Below are 21,564 nucleotides of genomic sequence, written 5' to 3'. Positions count from 1 at the left end.
ACGGTCAACCCTTGGCGAATTTGGGGTTGAGCGCGCCAAGAATCACCCTTTGAACATATATATTTATTGCAAAGAACAACAGAGAAAAAGAGAATCAAAAGAAAAACATGTGATTTGTGTTTCCTATCAGAGACACAAAATTGGCAGTTTATGAGATTTAGGAAAATTTGTAATGTTTTCTTGGGAAAGAGTATATATAATTAATGTTATTTAATAAATGTAAATTGTTTCATTTTGGCAATAAATGAAGAGCGCATTTACATCGAAAAAAAATCTCTTTCTTTGACAAAAATTACACTAAAAGTGTCTTCACAGGACAAGAAGAAAAAAAACCTTAAGTAAATTTGTTCACTTCATCAATCACAATCAATTTTCATTAAGTGCACAAAAAACGCTCGTCCTCAAAAAAAAACCATGAAAGAGAAATTCATTTGTATATATATATAGAAATTAAGTAAATTTTCACCTGAATTTACGTTAAGCTTTCTCTCCTTACACTAAATTGGCATCCTTGGCCATACTGTAGAAGGCAGATTTTCTATCCTGCAGCAATTCACTGGGCGAGGAGAATTCAGTTATGTGTCCGCGATCCAGCACAATCACTTTGTCCGAATCCATGATGGTGTTGAGACGATGAGCAATGGTCAGGACTGTGCAGTCCTTGAACTCCGTGCGGATTGTGCGCTGCAAAGACCCGAGAATTCATGTTAGCAAAAGCAGGAGAAGGAAATCACTTTGATAAAAAATACCTGAATAAGATCATCGGTCTCCAGATCAACAGCCGCTGTCGCTTCATCGAGAACCAGCACTTTAGTCTTCCTCAGCAGCGCCCTGGCCAGACACACGAGTTGTCTCTGTCCCACGGACAAGTTCTCACCGCCCTCGGACACTTCGTGATTCAGCCCAGCCGTCAATCCCTTCACGAACGCCCGCAAGTGTGCGTGTTCCAGCGCACGCCACACTTCGTCATCCGTGTGACTGTTGAAGGGATCCAAGTTCATCCTGAGCGATCCCGAGAACAGCACCGGATCCTGCGGAATGATCGTCAATCTCGATCGAAGCGTGTGCAATCCCAGCTTCGAAATGTCCTGTCCGTCAATCAAAATACTCCCGCCGGCGGATTCAATGATGCGGAACAGAGAGAGAGTCAAGCTTGACTTTCCAGCTCCAGTTCTGCCCACAATTCCCACCTTCTGTCCGCCATCCACGACAAACGTAATTCCCCTCAGCACCAACTCCAGACCTTCTCTGTAGCGCACTTGGAAGTCCCTGAACTCCACTGTGCCCACTTCCGGCCAATTCTTCGGCACTGTGGCATTGGGCAACTCCCAGGGCGCCTCCTGCTTCGTCTCCGCATACTCCTTGATCCTCTCCACCGCCACAATGTTCGTCTCCACATCTGACGTCATGCGCACGAGCCAATTGAGCGTCTGCGTGATCTGCAGCGCATAAGACACCGACAATCCCACCGAACCCTCATCCGTGCTGTCTCTTCCCAACACAGCAAACATCGCGGCGAACAGGATGATGAGATTTCCCACCATTTCCAACCTCACGGCCAGCCAGCGATTGGCAATGATGCTGGGAAAGTAGCAGACTTGATTGAAGTCCACTTTGTCCTCAGATTCGCCAATGAAACTGCATAAGAAGAATAAAATGATGAAGATTAGCTGGATTTTAACATAAAACCATCTTCAACACACTCACCGATCTTGCACTCCGTAAGCTCTTATCGTCTGAGCGCCTGTAATACTCTCACCAAAGTGAGAATAGATTGGTGATCTCGAGACAGATTCAAGTCTCTTCAATTGCCTAGAGAGAAAAGAGTGTTAAGTTAGCTCAGCAAGGCTAAAAAGCCTTTCAAGCCAAAGGCTAAAAGAATGTCTTTCACAGTTAGTCTTGAGTTCAGAATCTTCAGTTCAAGTCAAGAAATTATTTAAACATTGAAAACCGAGAGAATACATACAATTTTAGGTGTTAAACTTGTTATAAACGATTAAATTGTAAATTAAAGGTTCCGTTTTTAGGTCGAATTTAGCACAATTCTTCTTGACGAACTGTGATAGTCAATTTTAGCCCTTTTTTTTGAAACTCAAATGCTAAACCAGACCTAGATGTCGCCACATAGAATCTCTGCACGAAGTAATAGAGCAGTCCAATTGGGATGATAACGGCCACGAAGAGCGGCGTCGAAATGCTGATAACAACCAATGTTGCCAAAACCTAAACATTACAATTTGAATTCAAAAGTGGCCGGAGAAGAAAAGATGAAATACATTAGAATATTGCCTGAATATATTTAAAAAAAAAATTCATTTTAAAACAAAAATATAAAAATAGCATCACAAACAAATAAAAAAAAGAAAAAAATACTATTTATAAACACATCAAGGAAGATCTCAATACACATATAAAAAGGAAATACTTGATTTACATTCTCTCTCCAATTTTCTTTTGAAAAAACAGTCAATAAATTTCTTTGAAAAATGACAATGGCTACAAAAATCTTACTTTTTTCACTAAAACTTTTGCAAACTCCTTATAAAAATTTATTTCAACTACTTTTTTTTGATGGGAACACAATAACAAAAAATCAAGATCATATATTTGCAGTTCATCATAAAATGGCTAAAAAGATCTATGAAAAAAAAGGTACCTCAATGGCACAAACAATCCAATCGAGCAACAGTTCCGGCAGTTTCGTGTCAAGTATATCAATATCTTTGCCAAATCGCGACAAAATCCGCCCCACGGGAGTCGTTTCGAAAAATCCCATCGGCAGACGGAGGGAATTTTGCAAGAAATAATTGTGCACTTTAACAGCAGCACGCCAACAAGCCAGAAGAAGCGTCACATCGAATGCCACTCGGGCTAAAGCTGATAGGTTTTTGTGGCCATAAACGAAAACAAACGGATTAACAACACTTGGAGTGTGGGTGTATCTATTGGATCATGAATCCCGGATAGGATTGTTTTGTATATTGTGTTCCTTCTTCTCTCAATATTGTTAGTGGTTAAATTAACTTGACAGTGAGTGTATATTTTTTTTAGGCAAAACAAGACATTCAAAACCAGAAAAATAATAAACAAACAGTGTACAAAAGTGCTCAATAAATCGTGTTAGTATCAAATTGGTCTTTTTTCTGCCATCAGACTGTTTTTTACCTCAAAAACTACATACAAAATTCCATCGATTAAATAGTAGAGCTCTTGATCGATTATTTCAACATCTTGGGAAAATCTTGACAAAATCCGGCCAATTGGTGTTGTATCGAAGAAACTCGTGGGCAAATGCATTACATTGTTCAAGAGACTCTTATGAATTGCCACAGCCGCCATCAGACCGCCGAGAGCCGGCGCAAGATCAACAAAATACGAGACAGCCGCTAAAATTCACACGCAAAATGTGCATCTTTTCCACTCTTTACAGAGGTTTCTTACAAGTTTGTGCAGAAAATCGTGTGTCAAGTGAGTGTGTTATGTTAATCAAACGAATTTTTAATCACAAGCAAAATAGAGAAAATTTTTGTTAATTTATATTGTCAAAACATGCACAATTTCTTGCCAATAAGATTACTAAAATAATCCATAAATCAATCGTGATCAATTGTGAAAAATTGTCCCAAAGAAAAACCACACAAATAGCCAAACACACAATGGAAAACGATTTAAAGATGTCAACAAATAAGATTTCAAAAAAAAAAGTCTTAATGAGCAATAAACCGAACAAACTTCCCATAAATTTCACTCCAATTATCCTATAATCCATTGTGTGTCTATCATAATCGTAAGTTTTCGATTTTGCAACCACTTTTCACAACAGAACCGATTGATTTCTCTGTGCAAATGAGATATCCTCCTTGGGGAAAACCCTCGCTAACCAGAAAACCACCCCCGGATAAACCTTCTTAGGAAGGACAAGACTTACTGCCCTGCAAGAGAGAATTTAAGTGATTCCATTTTTTGGATTAATAATACCTCAAAGGAGAAATAGTACACAGCACTAATATTCCTCGGCAAAATGCTATCAAGTGTGTCAATGTCTTTAGAAAAGCGTGACAATATTCGACCACTTGGCGTTGTGTCAAAGTAGGAAAGAGGAGCTCTCATTGTGCCCAACAACAGGACTTTATGGAGTCTCTTGGCGGCAAAAAGGGTCCCCATGAGTGGCGTGAAATCCGTGAAGAAGGACATTATAGCTAAAAATAGGGATAAACAGCACTAATCATAAAAGCATAATTAAGAGTGTGTCTTTTCGGCGCGATTTCATCCTGACACGCACATTTTGATCCTCACAAAAGAAAGACAAAAAAATAAAATAAATTGTGTTAATTCGCCAGCACAAGAAACATGCAAATAAGAGTGCGATTAATAAACAATTGATTGTTAAATTCTCTTTTTTTCAGTGTGTATCAATTATTACTCTCTGAATCTTCTCTAACTCTTTTTTTAATTGCTGTACCTCAAAGAGACAGTAAAGCAGCGTACTGATAATGAGTGGCAAGACTGAATCAACGGATTCGACATCTTTGGAAAAGCGCGCCAATATTCTACCACTGGGAGTTGTGTCGAAAAACTCAAGCGGACACCGCAAAATGGCCCACAGCATGTTCCCATGGAGCCTCACGGCGGCCGCCAGAGCTCCCAAAATCGGCAGGAGATCCGTGAAAAAGGAAAATATCCCTAGACAGAAGAATGGCTGTTTTAGATAAGAGATCAACAATTAATGCAGCAAAAAGAATATTTTAAAGGTTCAGAATGCCCCAAATGAAACGACAATGTAACATGCACATTTTTTCTTTTTTTTCAAATGTAGGATAAATCGAATTAAAAAATAAAAATGATATGGAAAAGTAGCGATTTACAAAATGGAGAGAAAACTTCAATCATGATCTTGAGGTATATTTACAAATCACTCAGAGCCAACATTCACCGACAGAGAAAGTTGAAGCTAATCAGCATTTTTTCAGCTCTAAAGCGACTTGCTGTAATTTCTTTAATTTAGCAAATAATCTTAAAGACAGATTAAGCTCAATGTTAATGAAGGAAAAGTCACTAGCGATTTCAGACCATTATTTAATTATTTTCTCCACATATTGCCGCCAGAGGGCAGCAGTTTAAACTCTTAAAGCATGTAGAAGTTCCAATTGTATTTCCCAGAGACAAATTTCATCCAGAATAATAATGGTTTAGAGATTATTTAAAGGCGTTAAAATTGCAATATGAAAAAACGGCAATTATTGTAATTATTTTGTATTTTTACTTGAAAAGTAATGATTTTTTGAAATTTTTGAATTTCTTTTGACAAGTGACTTTCCCTTCGATGTGAATTAAATCCTGTGGAATTTCTTTTGAATGTTTTATACTTGACTAATCATAAAATTTTACATAATTTTGTACATGATTTTCATTTTCTTGTTAGTAAATTTTCGTTTAATATTCAGTGTTGATGATGACAAGAGTAAATTTTGACAACATTTAACATCTAAAACTAAAGAAAAACCTTAAATTAAAAGCATTAAAAAACAATTCAAATTATTTGTACTGTTTATCTGTTTGATTTAAGGCTTGACTTTAGATTACCCCAACAAATTTCAACACGAATCTAACGCCAAAATAGAGGAAAAACACAATAAAATCCAGCAACACTGAATGAAACTCTTTGATTTCATAAAGAAGCGTCAAATTCAATTACCTCAAAGAAACAATAAATTGTGTCTGAAAGTTCACGTGGCAAATTAGAATCGAGCACATCGATATCTTTAGAGAAACGTGAGAGAATTCTACCCGACGGTGTCACGTCAAAGAAGAGGACAGGACATCTCATTACGTTGTTCAGGAGGGAATTGTGGAGGATAATTGACGCCCTGAGGGATCCCAAGAGTGGCGCGAGATCAGTGAAGAAGGAGGCAAAGCCTGTAAAACATCCAGATTAAACACCAAAAATCGATTCCCGTGATTTTTACACGACATTTTAGAGATTCGAATGAGCTTTGAAATGAATTGATTTGTAAGGTGAAAATTTCTTTATGGTTTTTTTTCATGTACAAATTTCATGCAATAATCATTAGTTTACAAAATGGAATATTTTTGAATTTCATGACAAGAGATTATTAATCAAAAAAAGCACACATTATATACGGCTATGTTTAAAAAAAAAAGCTTCGTGCCAAATTATATATATTCAAAAAGCTCAAGCACTAAATAATGTTTGTTAAAAACTACTTCTCTGCATCTTTTCTTCATCGTCATGTTTCTTTCGCGCATCGTCAGCGGAAAGGATATTTGGGGAATCTTTTTTTTTGTATTCAATTACCCGAAAGAAATTGATAAGCCAGCTTCTTAAATTATACGGCAGAGTCATATCCATGGTGTTCACGTCACTTGAGAATCTTGCCAAAATCCTCCCCAGTGGCGTCGTATCGAAAAATTTACTTGGCAATCTCAGGATATTGCTTAAAAGTGCCTCGTGCATTAGAATTGTCGCATTGAGGGTGCCCAGAATAATGCTCAGGACACCGAAATAGAAGGCAATGGCTGCAATTATTCATAGTATTGTGTCAGTTTTCTGTGTGTTTAACTCTTCCTTTTTTTATTTGCTACAAACTAAATGCCGATTATTATTATTAGTGGTGGTTTTGTGTAGTATTTTTTTTCGTTTCCAACATAGAAATTAAGTATATAATTTCAATTTGAAAATAAATAAATGTGTAAATGCAAAATGTCAGTGGGGGGAGAATTAATTTGACTAAACATAAAAACCTAGCATCACAAATTCCTAGCTTTCATACTTCTTTCTAAAACAAATAATAAAACGTTTAACACAGCTTCGAAAGAATAAACATTAGTGATTATTAACAACTAAATCAACCATTCACAAGTGCAGTCTTTTGTAGCCATTGTCATACAAGTTTGGCTCACTTTTATGCATCATTGCAATTTTCATTTAGAAGAACCTGCATTTCTTATTATTGTCTTCTTCTTTACTCACTCCGTCAAAGCCATCGAAAAGTGTGCGGCGCAACATAATTAAGTGTAAAAACATATAAAATAAGGAAAGAAAACTTGCCCCAAAGAAGCAAGCAACCCAAGCCCTAAGTGTGGCCGGCAGATCACTGTCCACTTCGGAGACATCCTTGCTGAAGCGATTGAGGATTCGTCCAACGGGCGTCACATCGAAAAACGTCGTCGTCGGCGCCCTCATCACACTTCTCAGCAATTGTGCGTGCATGAGACGAGCGGCACTTAGAGCACCCAAATACAGGGACAACGTAGACAGGAAGACAGTGAACACTGAACAGGATATTTTGGTCAAAAACAATCAATTACACATAAACAGATCACAGAGACAAACTCTTTAGCACTCGCGGACGAGAGACATTTTGGTCGGACGTCAATTAGTAAACAACACGCAGAACAATAAATTACAAAATATAGAATATCTTTATCTTTATCAAACCGACAATCTTATGCTACTTTTCAAATCTCATCTAATAAATCATAATTCTTAAGATAGATTTAGTGAGTAATTCGCATTCTAGCACATCAATTTTTGTGCTCAAGTCCAAGAGATCGCCAGTTATTGGCAGAATTCTGCATTTGCATGCAGTAAACATGGTAAATTGTATTGATCTCCCGAACATAACCTCAAAAATAGTCATTTGGACTATAGAATAAAATTTCTGCATGATTTTGATTCTAAATCAGCATTTTTCAATTCATAGATCTCAAAATCACAGCCAAATGATTTTGTGATCTATTTCAAACTGAGTTTTTTGATGATCTCTTAGTGTTATTTTTGAGGTTATGGTTGGAAAAGATGACCAAAAAAGCGTTTGAAATGGATTCCTGCAAAAATATCGGATGGAAACTTAAGGAAAGATTGTCAGTCCGCAATTCTTTTTCTTGAAACTCTGGCAAATTGCTATGAGATGACATTTAGGTTCAAAATAAGCTTCAGAAGCTTCAAATTTGACATTTACAATTAGATTTCCTGTAAGAAATGACACAAGATACATTTAAAGAAATCACGAGGCGCAAAATCTTCAAAAAAAAAAACATTTTGAGAATTGTAAAATTTGACATCTTATCTTATAAGATATAATCGTAAAGTTGCATAAGATTGTAAATTTCTCTTTTTTCCGACCAAAAAGTCACAATTTGTAGCATTTTGCGACATAAAAGGTAACATATCACACACTCACACACAGAGAAACAAGGATTCCAATCACCAGCAAGGACTAGATTTGCCTAAAAGTCCCAAACCGAGTAAGCTTAATGCTATCTACGCAAAAATACGCTCTTAAACCATACATAATTCAGCGATATTCCACAGATCGGAGGAGTAAATCAAGTATTTTTTTAGGAAGTGAAATTGACGAGATTTTGCCAAAGCAAAGTCTCGTCTCAACAAAAGCCAAAAGATTCCTCCTCTAATTGAACATTTCATTCAATAATCATTCATTTTTAGGTGAGAAATCCTTTTCTTCGAAAGAATAATATTGGCATTTAGAAAGAAAAAGAGAGAGAAACATACGAAGAAAAAATTGTCTTAAAAGTTTGAATTACCGAGAAAAACATAAAGAGCCAAGAACGGATGACCTGAATTGATGATCGCCCAAGAAAGAAAACAGGTGATTAAACTTCGTCTTATGCTTTTCTTTTTGGGAAATATATTTTCCCAAAATTACAAAGAGAGAAAGAGAAAATAAAAAATTTTCCGCTACCTGAGGCAAAATGTTATCAACCACATCCACATCTTTCGAGAAGCGATTCATTATTCGCCCCATCGGTGTCACGTCGAACAATTCCATCGCCCAGCGAAGGACATTTGAGAGCAATAAAATGTGCATGTCACGAGCCGCATAGAGACATCCCAGCGCCATTATAAGCGACGCCAGCAAGTTCGTTAAGGCTAAATACATATGTTTCAATTCATTAAAATTCCATGACTTATTTTACACTCTTACTTCCAAGAAAAGTGTGCATTTGTTAAGTCGAAATTAAAGAAAAACAGTCAATGTTTTTAAATTTGATCAGAGTGTTATGAAATTTATAATGTGTGTTATGAGAAAATAAATTGGAAATTGTCTGCCAATGTAAAAATGAAATGATAGATGAGAAGTCTTGTTGAAAAATACAGTTTTTGGATGAATTTGTTGGTTTAAAAGTCTTTCACTACACAATTCTATAATCTAATCGATCAAATTATGGGAAATTTTCACTTATTTTCTTACAAAACCAATTAAATTTTTAATGATTCGTAATCTTGAGAATGCAATGGAAATATATAAGAATGGAAAATTGTCTTGATATCAAGCAAATTTGCAAGCAACATGCTTAGAAATGAGAAAAATTCACTAAATCTAAGAATATGGGAATATTCAAAGTTATTCTAGCTAAGGTATTCTAAGTCATCTAAGTTAGAGCATAACATAAAATCCGCAGAGGAGAAATTAAGAAGAAAAATAAACTAAGAAATGAAAAAGAAACAATTCACTCATTTTCTCTCACAAATAAACCTAAATAATCATCATCTAAAATCTAAAAGTCATCTAAAATTATCTCAATAATATAATAAATCATTTGTAAAATAGTTTGATGATAATGAATTTGTGTTTTGTGTTGTAATAAATTGTGTGTGTTTGTGTTTGTGTGTAAATATTTGGTGTGTTTTGCAGTTAGACAAATAAGATATTATTATCTGCCTCACTTTTGTGCCGAATGCAAATACATATAAAATGGAATCTTTCAGCTCACCTTGACCTGCACCCAAAGCTCCATAAACTCCCAGATACATGTCTCTGGTTCCTGTATCGTTGCCCGCATTGGGATCCGTCGACCAGCGCGCCAGCCACACATTTGAGCCAATGGAGAAGCCCTGGAACACCATGTTGAGGAAGATTGTCGTGAGCGAGAGAAGCGTTCCGATGCTCCTCAAGTAGTGCTTGTACACTTCCCACTTCACACTGCCCGTCTCCGACTTCTCCTGCTCAATCAACTTCTCCTTCTCCTTCTGATTGCCATCCTTCTTGTCCGGCGTGCGTCGCCTGAGAGCACTCGTGTCGGACGAGGCGTCGGAATTCTTCCTGGACGGCGAATCATGCACAGATCCAGTCTCTGATTGACTCTCACTCCTCGATCGCTGACTAATCGCCCTCTGCAATTTCCCACGCAACTCCTCATCGCCAGCAACACTCGATTCCAACTGTTGCTTCAGCTCATCAAACTTCTCCGACTCCTCAGACGTGTTCTCCTGCAGATGCTGAATCAGGAACTCCGCAAAAGCACCCTTCTTGTTCAGCAACTCTTGATAAGCACCCGCTTCGCTGATCTCACCATCCTTCAGCACATAAATATAATCCACATCCGGCAAATACGTGATGCCGTGCGTCACGAGGAGTCTCGTCTTCTTCGCCAGCATTCCACTCTTTCCCACCACTTGCTCGAAGATGTGCTTGCCCACGTGCGAATCAACAGCACTCAGTGGATCATCCAGGAAGTACACATCAGCATCATTGTACACCGCCCTGGCCAGAGACACTCTCTGCTTCTGTCCACCCGACAAATTGATGCCCTTCTCGCCAATTTCCGTCTGATCACCACCCGGCAGCATCTCAATGTCCGGCTTCAAGGCACATGCTTCAATCACACGCTCATACCGCTTCCTATCCATGTCCTTGCCAAAGATAATATTGTCCTGCAGCGTGGCATTCTGAATCCAAGCCTGTTGCGACACATATGCAATCCTGCCATTCGTCACCACGCGTCCCTGCAACTTCTCCAGCTCACCCAAGTACGCCGACACGAGGGAACTCTTGCCAGAACCCACAGTTCCCACCACAGCCACCACTTTCTCCCTCTCCACGCGCATATTGATGTCACGCAGCACAGTCTCGTCGCCTCCCCACGAAAACTGCCCATTCTCAATCACCAGTGCGGCATCTGGACGACAAGAGAACACAGGAAATTAACCAAAAATCACAGTGCAAGGGAAGAAAACTCACCATCTTTAGGATCTTGCTGAACATTTGTCGGATCCAATTCCTCAGAATTCATAAACTTGTTGATCCTCTTCACGGAAACGCTCGTCTATGAAGCAGAGAGAGAGAGAGAGAAAAGCGGATACAAAAGAGCCAGAAAATCCATGGAAAAAACTCTATCACTGACCGGAAATGTAGGGTGAATCATTACATTTCCAGACAGTGTGTTTATCTCTTATCATTATTCTAACATTGTGCAATTCTACCAGTCAATAATATTGCTTGACATTCAAGGAATTTCATCACATTTAACAAACATTTTTTATTACTATTTTGTGGCTAGAGAAATTCCTTAATTGTCTCACTTGACATCCAAATTCGTGCTGTTAAAATTATCCACTTTGGAAACACTTCACCCATTGCGCTGCATAGCAATGAAATGTGGTGTTTTTTTTTCTGGAGAAAATCATAAAAGTGAGTGTGAAAGAGAGTCTCTTCCTCCTACTTACTTGAACCATATTAGAAATCAGCATAGGAAGCATGGACAGAGGAAAACGTAAAATGTTGAAGAGTGAGAGTGAAACGAAAGCCGTGGATGCGTCCAAAACATTAGCCTCATCTACCAAAACATACGTAGCGAACGTGATTAAAGCCACCTGAAGTTAATTTTTTACACATTATTTTGCATGTTCAGTTTAATTGCTCACACAATTCTCTATCAAAAATAATCATCTAAAGTCACTCTCTATTCTTTCTTTTCCTATATATAAATTCCCACCGCCTTTAATGCCATAGTTTTTTTTCACTCATGTTTTGCAATGATTCTCAAAGTGTGTGTGTGTGCGCAAATTATCGACGGCAATTTGTCACATCCCATCAATAAAAGAAGAGTAGAAAAAGTGAAATGAAGTAAAAAATACACCCAGGAAAATATAATAATAATAATAAATGCAAAGAGAGGTGAAAATAGAGACGCAAAGACATTAATTATTCATGTTATTATGACTAATATAGAGTAAATTTGATCTTGTTTTGTGTACCTCGACCATGTACACGATTAGCATGGGCAAGAGTGCCAATGGCAGGCGAATTATGTCGAACAGCGTCAAACAGACGAACGCTTTGTCCGGCGTCAGGATGTTATCATCTCCGGAATACACGTATGTCGCAAACGTTACTATGGCAACCTAATCAACTCACAGGAATATGAGTAAATCAATCCTCTCAATGTTCCCCAAATCTCTCTCGCTATCAAATTAATAGAAAATGATGTGAAAAAGACAGAAAACATTACCAGAAATGGCGCACAAGACCAGATGAACGACGTTCCAGCATTCAAATACGCTTGCTCCTTCAACACTTGCACTTCCTTCGTGCGAATCTTCAGCACTTGATCCTCAAAACTCGGCTCCCAAGCGTAGAGTTTCAGCACCTAAAATTACATTCGACAAATAAATCAGTTTTCGTATATTTTGAGGCGTCGTTACAACTTTACGACAATAAATGAATTTTGACGCAAATCAGATTCAGAAATTGATTAACTCAATCAAGTAAACCGCGAGTGTGAAAAAAGCCCTTTGTTTTACTCACCTTAATTCCACTCAGCACTTCATTCATCAGCTTCACTCGCTCGTCCTTGTTCTTCATCTGGCGAATCTGCAGCGTCTTCACTTTGTTGGCAATCACACTGTTCACTGGGATCAGGATGATCATCACGGCCAAGCCGGCGAGCACGGACGGCCCGAGGATGTCCCAGAGGAAGTACAGCGCCAGAGCGATTTGCAGCGGCGCCGACCAGATCATGTTGATGTAGGCAGTCAAGTCCATGAATCGCTGCGCATCGACGGCCATCAAGTTGACAATTTCACCCACAGTCGATTCCTTCCTCGCACTGTTGCTCATCACCAGTGCCTTCCTATAGATCGCCGAGATGAGAGCCGTGCGAATCCTGAGGCCCACGAAAAACATCCTGTTGAAGTACTGCGCCAGGAAGAGTGTCTGCATTCCAGCTACAATGAATAGCAGCAGAGCATAGAAGATTCCCTTCCAATCCTCCTCCGGATTCTCATCATTTGACGTTCCCACGAAGTTGATGAGCAGCCGCAGGACCTGCGGACTCACGAACGTCAAAATGTCTTGGATGAACTTCAGCATGGCGCCAAAGAGGAAAGTCGGTCCGAAGGCTTTCACGATGGCTGGCAGGATTGAGGCGTTCTTCTTCGCTTTGGGCTTCGTGAAGTTCACACTAGCGGAATCCTTGGAAAAGGTGGCTTTTGGCGGTGTCGGTGCATTCTTCTCCGCTACCTTGGCCAGCGTCTTGTTCCAGTACTTGGCAAACAGTGGCATCACTTCGCGTGCCGAATCCTCCGGCTTCATATTCCACAGATCGCTATTCTCCAGCGGCTTCCGGAAGCCACGCCACGCCAGCGGATCGAACCAGGCGAAGAACATGCGCGAGAGAAAGCTGGCAGATAATTCCGGGCAAGGTTTCTGCAAACAAGACAGCGCGTTATCAGTAAATCGTCACTGATAAATCACAGCTCTAAATTCACCTCATCCTTATCGTAATTCGTCACTTCTGGCGCCTTATCGGCGAAGCAATTCAGCAGGAACATCTCGCAGGTCATGGCGAAGAAGATCATGAAGCTCACGTACTGATACTGCGCCCAGGGATCCTCAATGCCCAGCGAATTCCGCATGTTGCTGTTCCTCACCTCAGATCGACACTGCGGAATGCTGAAGATCACGAGGAAGAACCAGAAGAGCCACAGCAAACCGGACGTCTGCAGGCCGTGTTTCTTGTTGTAGAACAGCAGAACGGCAGCCAGAACCTGCAACAGAGCCCAGAGAGATGAGGATTGCCGGGAATTCAGGCCAGAGATTCGCACTCACAAATGTGGCTATTTTTATCACTGGCGTGTAGAAGTGAACAGCCTGGATTGCCGCATTCTCCTGACTGACCAGTGCCTTTATCAGATCCACACTGGTGAGGATCACGAGGGCAGCATTCACGGCACACTTGGTGACATTCAGGAAGCCCCACGGAATGTCGCGATTCCGGCTCGAGCGAATGTAGTAGATTTCTATGAGTGAGAACGCCCACAAGAGAGCGCACGGCGCCCAGACGAGCACCGTCTGCTGGAAACATGGAGTGAGGTCCGGATCGTTGGTGTGCCAGGTCAAATTGGCGTCCTGCAGGAGAAGAGGAGTTGGAAAAGAGGGCAGATTGCAGGAGGAAACTTGCAGAATTGAGGTTATGTGCAGCCAAAGAGAGCAAAATTCCCAAATAACCGTGGAAAACTCTAGATAGCACACACAAGTAGTGAATTCTGCACAATTCACGCGTGAATTTGTAGTAATTTCACGGCAAAATAGCAAATAATGTACTCACCCAAAACGGCGAACCACAGAATTCTTCCATCTTTCCTCTCGCTTTCCCAATCGGTTCCCAACCGGTTCACACAGTGCACTTGACCGGAGCTGTCAGAAGCAAAACAAAACAAGGTCGTTTGGTTGTGAAAAATCCACTTTTTCCACTCTGTTCGCAGCTAAAACCACTCAAATCGTGTTGAGAGACGCGCGGCGGAGGATGGACAAGAAGAAGAGTATATTTTTAGAATCAGATTCATCGATTCTCGAGGAGAATTTGCGATTTGTCAAGGTGAGCCCAAATTCTAACCTCACTCTCTCTCTCTCTTCGCCCGTTTTGTGGTTTTCTTCTGACAGAGATTTTCACGCCGCTTTTCCTCTTGATTTGCTTTCAGAACGACTTCGAGGAGGAGATCAACACAATGTTCGGTCAATCAGACGCTAATTTGCCCCCACTCAGCGCACAGCAGTTCAAGATTGTGAAGCCACAGCCAGGTGAGAAGAAGAGACAAACGTGAACTTTTGGCATATCCGGGAGTCACACGCGCCCCGCAGACTCGATCTCTTGCTAATTGACTAATTTGTGACAATCAGAATTATCAACTGGTAATTGATAAGATTGTACTTATCACAGGACTTCTTTGAGCTTCTAATTAACCACTTGATTTGATTATTATTGAGGGCTTTCTCAGGGTGCTGAGTTATTCTTATCCCTCTTATCAGACCGAATTTTGTCTTGTTGGTCTTGTTAGTGTGTATGTCGCGCGGGTCCCCACCTCCTGGACAAGGTGATGACGAGGCATTTTCCGTGTGAGGCAAAACATGCACACAAACGTGGGATGATGATCGATAAAACACAGTGATATTCATAGAAGGAACTGAAGAAACAGTAAAATTGTCTCTGCAGACAATTTGATTAATTGCCCTGTATTACGCTCAACAGTCGCACACAACTATATTTACATAGAAATCAACGAGTCAAGGTAGTTTATCATCGTGGAGATTGAAAATAGATTGAATTCCAGAGGATATTCACAGTTTATCGGGTAGAAATCAATGCATTTTAAGCCTCATTTAGAGCCCAAGAGATTAACTCTAGAGTCTTTTGAGCCATTTGAGCGTTTCCAACCATTGAACAGACGGACAATGTGACGTAATTCAATGGGAATCAATTAATTGTGCCACAAATACGACTGGATGAGAGATAAAAGGTGCCTTATCAGGCGCAAAAACTCCACAAATCGTCACACAGTTCAGCGTGAGAGCCACGCTCGCGGGCGCCAGAAAAAAGCCCTCATCTGTGTGTTGGTTTATTTGATCATCGCGCAAAACACAGTCGAAATGTCGAGAAGAAGAGAGCTTTGGGAAGTTATTCAAATTTCACAATCATGTGCAAGTGGAACATGAGGAGGCAAAAATTGCCTTGCGAGGAGATTTCCCTCCCAAAGTTCGCGCGGTGAAGAGATAAAGAAATGATAGATTGTGGGAAGAGAGAACACTTCCGCGTGTTGAAGAAGAAGATTCTTCTCCAAGATTCTGATGATGCTGAGGGGAAAAAAGTGAGCAAAAAGTCACGGATTTGTGGCTTTTTGGGAACAGGTTTCAAGAATGTTTTTGTGTCTCCTTCACCGCAAATTAACTTCTTCTTCTCTTGAACTACGCTGTGCATCAATCGTGGTGCTCTTCTTCTTCTTCTCATTGAAAAAGCGAGTTTTCAAAAGGAATTTTCATTTTGGGACGAAGTGTAAGAAAGACACGCCGATCGACACGCTTTGTGGACTTTAAGAAGAAACATGATTTTTTATTCATCGGCGTGTGTGTTGAATTAGAATTTGAGAAGAGAAATATGAACAGAAGCGAGCAATAACGTCACTGATTCTTTGGCTTCTTCACACTCTCATTGAGACACTTTATATGTCAATTGATTTGGGTGGCAAAATGCGGGAAATTGATTAATTCTTCGGGTCCAGAGATGCATTCCGGAGTGAAGAAAGTGGATATGAAAACACAAGCAAAGTCACACTTTCTCACCGATTTGTTTTCTTCTCCCCCAAGAAACAAGAGACGACACACGACGAACGGAACGCACAAGAGCAACACAGCAAGAGTTCGCAGTGAAATTTGGAGGAACATCCACACAAATCCGCTGCCCGAGAGTGACTGAAAAGCCAGTCAAGTCAATGTGAATGATATTGTGAAGGTTCCAACTGACTGTGACTCTCCGCGGGCGCGTTTTGGTGCGACGTTGCGTGTGTAAAAGGAAAAATAATATCACACAAACCAACCAATACTAGTGTTGAGAACACATTCAGAGAGTCGCGAACGAGCATGAAAATTTATCATGTTTGCCGGCAAAATCTCGCGACTTTGACATTCGATAATAATTATACACTCTCTTGCGCTACTCTCTTGCCAAAGAATTAACTCTTGTGTGAAGTAATTTTCTGGAGGGTCAAAAACAGCTGCCAAAGACTCAATTGCGCTCAAACCCTTGAAGAAAAAAAAACACAACACTTGGACAGTGTTTGTAATCCCTCATAAATTACCTGGGAAATTAGTGTCTCTCACATTCACGGGCAATCAACGAGTCTCTTGTCTCTCTCTTTCTCTCTCTCTGCACCTGAATTTCTGTCTGTGGTGGTTGGAAAAAGGCGGGGGAATGAATCAGAAATTATGTTGCGAGCAATGGTGAAACAAAAAACAATAAGAATGGAACTGAAATAGACGAATGTGGAAAAAGGGAGAAAAAATAGCATTACATAATTTACATCATGAAATGACCAAGAATAAAAGTGAATCACAAAGAATGGTTAATACGAAGCCTTTCAGTGGAATTTTGGCTCTAATATTGTTGAATTTTCTTGCATTATTAATACAATTTGAAAAAAGATAGACAAAACATTGCTCAAGTATTTGTTTTCTGGTTTAAATATGAGTTATTAAACACCTTAAAATTCCTCCACTTTCACAAATTTGCAAGTAATTTTCCTCTGAAAAAGCCATAAAAGGTGATTTTGCAAATATCACTGCAGTGATTCATGTCTATTTACACATTTACCCACTTTTTGGAGTTGACTTGCGATGAGAATTCAATGGCGCGCATAAAATGGAAAACATGGATTGAAGGGAGTGCGAAAAATAATACTAAGAATGTGTTGAGAATTTGGAGAATTTGTTACAAAAAAATGATTTTTTCCAAGTAAAATTGTTTATTATTCAAAAATTGAAAATTTTCGACAAAATATTGGAATAAATCAAATTATTATTTAAGTATTTGATTATTTTCTCTGCATATGGCCGCCAGAGGGCAGCAAATTTGGCGTGGGGGACACTATTCTTGCATTCTCTCACACTCTGTGACTTCTTGGCGAGATCTTGACCGGGAAAGAAGAAAATTTGAGCTCAAGAATGAAACTTTTTGCGTAAGAAAAACCCTCTTTATCAACTAATCAGCTGATTAAGTTATATTCTAATTCATGTGTTAACAGATTATTTAGAGGCGTTGAAACTCCTCTAAATCTGGGATATATTTGGAACTTCTACATGCATTTAAACTGCTGCCCTCTAGTGGTAATTTGTGGAGAAAATAATCAAAATTTCAATAAAAATCATGAAAAATGATTGAATAATCACAAAATGTGAGTGATTTTTCTCCTTTATTCATAAGTTTAAAATCACACAAGCTAATCAGAATTAATCTGTCGTTTCTTTTCTCTGCTGATAAAAATTCTGTTTATAAAATGGTGTAAAAGCAAATAGAATTTCATCAATATTTATTCAACAATCATGTTTATTTGCTGAAGAACAATTTTCCACGAAGGCGCGCGAATGCAGCACGCCAGCCTTTTAGCCGTGGCCACAATTGGTCTCTTGATGTGCCTCTAAAGCACGAGTTGAATATGATTTGATGTGTCACAGAAGTGAAAAATTAATTTAATAATTACTTCCTGGTTTTTTTTTCATTTGTAGGATTCTGCATAAAGGCGTTCAGGGCGGAAAATGCGGGGAAGTTGTTCATCAACATCTGCCAAACCGAGGATATTCCAGCGCCCAAGGATATCACAGAGGAGGAATTGATGGACATTCTGAATTCCGATGCGCCACACTCGTACAGAATCCCGATGAGCATCGGTGAGCCGAGAGGGACGAAGGATAAGTCAGGGAATGATGCGATGGTGTGTGATATTGCCATCAACAGTGAGTTCTTCGTGAAGGTGGAGAAGCTGAAGCTCTTCCGGGACTTCCTCTCGGCCGTTGTGTTCGAGGCGGTGGACGTGAAGTATGAAATGCCGTGTGAGGACAACAATTGGGTGATTCTGAAGAATAGAAAGTGCGTCGGAACGCTGTCGACGCATCGCATTGAGAACAGAGATGTGAAGATTGCCAAGGATCACCATGCGGTGGGTGATCAGCGTGGAAAACCACTGATTCAGGAGGTTGACGCCGTGACGACGACAAAGGGTGCAAAGCAGATGAGCAATAAGAAGCAACAAGAGGCGGAACACAAGCCGAATCCCACTAAATTGGCAGTTTCGCAGGCGAACACCAAGAAGCCGAGCTACAGAATCATCGTGGAGCCCCGAGAGGGTGATGTGAGGCAAGTGGTGGCGGAATTTCACATGCCAGAGTGCGTGACGGCCAGTGAAATTGCCCTGGATGTTGGCGAGGACAGGATTCTCGTGGAGGCGAGGAAGAGAGGATATCTTATTGAGGGATTTCTCAACTATCAGCTCAATCAGGAGGCTTCCAAGGCTGTCTTTGACACTGGCAGAGGCGTAAGTGTCCACATTGATATCCGGAAAATCCCAATTTGTGGCTAAACACTTGATCTTTTCCAGGTTCTCACCGTCAGCATTCCTGTCCAGCAGTAACGAACAAAGATATTCAAATTCCGAAGCCTTGCAAAGGTCCAACCGATTGATGCCGTTGCTAAGATTCACCAATGAGTCATCTGTCATTCGCGTGATTTTCCCAGAAAGAGTGTAAAATTCCCTGTGATCCTCTTCCTCTTCCTGGGAATCCACCAAACAAATGGAAGTGTTCTTGTTATCATCAGTGAAGTTAATATCCTGAAAACTATGTGGATAAGTTGAAAAGAGAAAGAGAAAAAGCTGTAATTGCTGGAATAAGAAAACAAACACGTGAAATCTTAAGGCCTTGAAGAGAAGAAGAGCGTGAAGTTTCTGGGATTCCGCCCCAAAATGTCCACTTCCTCACCCTCGAGTATGTCGATTCAGGAGTTGGCGTTCCAGAGTGAGTTCTACATTGGTCTGGGTCTGGCGATCTCCTCCAGTGTCTTCATCGGATCGAGTTTTATCATCAAGAAGAAGGCGCTGATCCGGATGACCAGAGTGGGCGCTGTCCGGGCGGGTTCTGGTGGATTTGGCTACCTCAAGGAGTGGATCTGGTGGGCAGGACTAATCTGCAGTGAGTAGAAATTAACACAATCTCTGACCATGAGTCACTTCCAATAAATAGAGAGTCTTTATCTTGGCGCTTCTCGATATTCTCTCGCCTGTGAATTGTTTGCTCTCTGGAGAGATTCACTGACTTTGCGCTCACTTTCCTTGCAGTGGGAGTCGGAGAAGCCGCCAATTTTGCTGCTTATGCCTTCGCTCCGGCCTCCCTGGTCACTCCTCTGGGCGCTCTCAGTGTGATTGTGGCAGCGGTGATGTCCTCGAAGTTCCTCAACGAGAAGCTGAATCTCCTGGGGAAACTCGGGTGTTTTCTGTGCATCATCGGCAGCGTAATCATCGTGATTCACTCACCGAAGGAGGTGGAAGTGGAGGATCTGGACATTCTGCTGGACAAGCTGCAGGACACGAGCTTCCTCATCTACGTACTCGTCATCATATCCGTCTCACTGATGATTGCCGTGTACTTCGGGCCGCGCTTTGGCCACTCCAATGTCATCTTCTACGTCCTCCTCTGCTCGTCCATCGGGAGTCTCACTGTGATGTCCTGCAAGGCGCTGGGATTGTGCATCAGGGACGTGATCACGGGCAGATCGCAGGACTTCTCCACGGCAATGCCTTACATTCTCATCATCACGACGGTGATCTTCATTGGCATCCAGATGAACTATCTCAATCGTGCGCTGGACATCTTCAACACCAGCATCGTCACGCCTGTGTACTACGTGATCTTCACGACGCTCGTGATCGTGGCGTCGGCCATTCTGTTCAAAGAGTGGCGCCACATGTCCGCGTCCGACGTCATTGGCGATCTGTGCGGCTTCTTCGTCGTCATCGTGGCGATTGTCCTGTTGAATGCCTTCAAGGACATGGACGTGGCGCTGAGCGACGTGCGCGGCATCACGCGACCCAAGCGACAACTGCTGGAGCAGGGCAACCAGATGGACGAGATCCTCATTGGCCAGCAGAAGCACACGTACGGCACGAATGAGCTCGAGAGGAGGATTTGACGCGACGCGAGGCTCCACAAGGCTGCACCCAAACTAAGTTAATAATCCATAGACTGCAATGACTTTTGTACCCATCTTAGGCACTTAGGCGAATAAAACCGTACGAAACTACAGCTAAAATCGAGGAATTTACTACAATTCGTCACGAAATAATGTTATCTCTCAAGTACTTAAGAAATGATACGATCATTACTATTTTAGAGTGTTTCCGTGAAACTCGCAAAGAAACAGTTTTATTGGGCCTTCCCCAGAAGGTTTTACACGCGTTTTACAGCCTTCTTTGACGATCATTGGAATAAATGTTGCTCTTCGACAAATTTTAGTGATTTCCTTGGGAAATTAAATATTTTTCAAGCATAAAATGCCCAAAAAGGGATAAATTTTATTGTTCTATTGATGAATTGCAATCTTCCGCCCAATTTCTTCATTCACCGCTCGCGAATGGCTTGAATTTGGTGGATTTATTGCAAAAAGTGCGCAATTGTGGCGGAGCACATAAATCAGGAATATCGCGACAAGGGAAGCCAAATTGCGGAAGAAGTCGTTGAGATTGTCGGCGATCGGCGGCCAAGATGATGGATGAGGGAGAGAGAGAGACACACCCAACGACCAGGTGATCCTCTCTGTGGCTGAGCGTGTGTGAATTGAGGGAATTGAGCCACTTGAGTGGCTCAAGATTGGGATCTGTGGCGGTGAAGAAGACACAGAGAACTTCTATGGGGATGATAAGGCAATGACCAATATTCCTCAGCCTATCTTTAGAGCGGATATCGCGTAATCTCGCTGATC

The 21,564-nt window shown here is 40.9% G+C and overlaps 3 protein-coding genes across 9 annotated transcripts; 2 read left to right on the top strand and 1 right to left on the bottom strand.

Moving 5' to 3' along the window:
- Positions 1-100: 100 nt before the first annotated feature.
- On the bottom strand, positions 101-14,455 carry LOC132261953 (multidrug resistance-associated protein 1). Of its 7 annotated transcripts, XM_059761074.1 has the most exons (15): positions 14,374-14,455; positions 13,875-14,174; positions 13,535-13,813; positions 12,573-13,472; positions 12,277-12,414; positions 11,492-11,638; positions 11,007-11,091; positions 9,760-10,944; positions 8,727-8,914; positions 8,175-8,199; positions 7,070-7,293; positions 2,111-2,223; positions 1,708-1,812; positions 750-1,638; positions 101-684 (listed from the first exon to the last, which is right to left on the bottom strand). In XM_059761074.1, exons 1-15 carry the CDS (start codon positions 14,401-14,403, stop codon positions 493-495), a joined length of 4,800 nt encoding a protein of 1,599 aa, XP_059617057.1. In that variant the 5' UTR covers positions 14,404-14,455; the 3' UTR covers positions 101-492. The 7 variants fall into 7 exon arrangements, with proteins under 7 accessions (XP_059617057.1, XP_059617005.1, XP_059617041.1 ...); XM_059761022.1 differs by lacking the exons at positions 7,070-7,293; positions 8,175-8,199 and adding an exon at positions 8,569-8,601; XM_059761058.1 differs by lacking the exons at positions 8,175-8,199; positions 8,727-8,914.
- On the top strand, positions 14,442-19,304 carry LOC132262008 (PIH1 domain-containing protein 1). The gene is made up of 4 exons (XM_059761112.1): positions 14,442-14,643; positions 14,747-14,846; positions 18,321-19,126; positions 19,190-19,304. Exons 1-4 carry the CDS (start codon positions 14,572-14,574, stop codon positions 19,220-19,222), a joined length of 1,011 nt encoding a protein of 336 aa, XP_059617095.1. The 5' UTR covers positions 14,442-14,571; the 3' UTR covers positions 19,223-19,304.
- A 248-nt stretch (positions 19,305-19,552) lies between these two features.
- LOC132262000 (magnesium transporter NIPA2) lies at positions 19,553-21,421 on the top strand. Its single transcript, XM_059761099.1, has 2 exons — positions 19,553-19,778; positions 19,925-21,421. The coding sequence occupies exons 1-2, from the start codon at positions 19,553-19,555 to the stop codon at positions 20,773-20,775; spliced, it is 1,077 nt and encodes a 358-aa protein (XP_059617082.1). The 3' UTR covers positions 20,776-21,421.
- Positions 21,422-21,564: the final 143 nt, after the last annotated feature.

Source organism: Phlebotomus argentipes, unplaced genomic scaffold, assembly GCF_947086385.1.
Source record: "Phlebotomus argentipes unplaced genomic scaffold, Phlebotomus argentipes genome assembly contig_46, whole genome shotgun sequence".
Lineage (NCBI taxonomy): Eukaryota > Metazoa > Arthropoda > Insecta > Diptera > Psychodidae > Phlebotomus > Phlebotomus argentipes.
This window is presented reverse-complemented; position numbering and strand designations above follow the sequence as displayed.

Coding starts and splice junctions, on each gene's coding strand:
- LOC132261953 (XM_059761074.1), bottom strand. CDS start 14,403: ATGGAAGAATTCTGTGGTTCGCCGTTTTGG. Junction 13,473..13,534: donor CGAATTACGATAAGGATGAG/GTGAATTTAGAG, acceptor TCTTGTTTGCAG/AAACCTTGCCCGGAATTATC. Junction 10,945..11,006: donor TCAGCAAGATCCTAAAGATG/GTGAGTTTTCTT, acceptor CTTGTCGTCCAG/ATGCCGCACTGGTGATTGAG.
- LOC132262008 (XM_059761112.1), top strand. CDS start 14,572: ATGGACAAGAAGAAGAGTATATTTTTAGAATCAGATTCATCGATTCTC. Junction 14,644..14,746: donor AGAATTTGCGATTTGTCAAG/GTGAGCCCAAAT, acceptor ATTTGCTTTCAG/AACGACTTCGAGGAGGAGAT. Junction 19,127..19,189: donor TCTTTGACACTGGCAGAGGC/GTAAGTGTCCAC, acceptor GATCTTTTCCAG/GTTCTCACCGTCAGCATTCC.
- LOC132262000 (XM_059761099.1), top strand. CDS start 19,553: ATGTCCACTTCCTCACCCTCGAGTATGTCGATTCAGGAGTTGGCGTTC. Junction 19,779..19,924: donor GTGGGCAGGACTAATCTGCA/GTGAGTAGAAAT, acceptor CTTTCCTTGCAG/TGGGAGTCGGAGAAGCCGCC.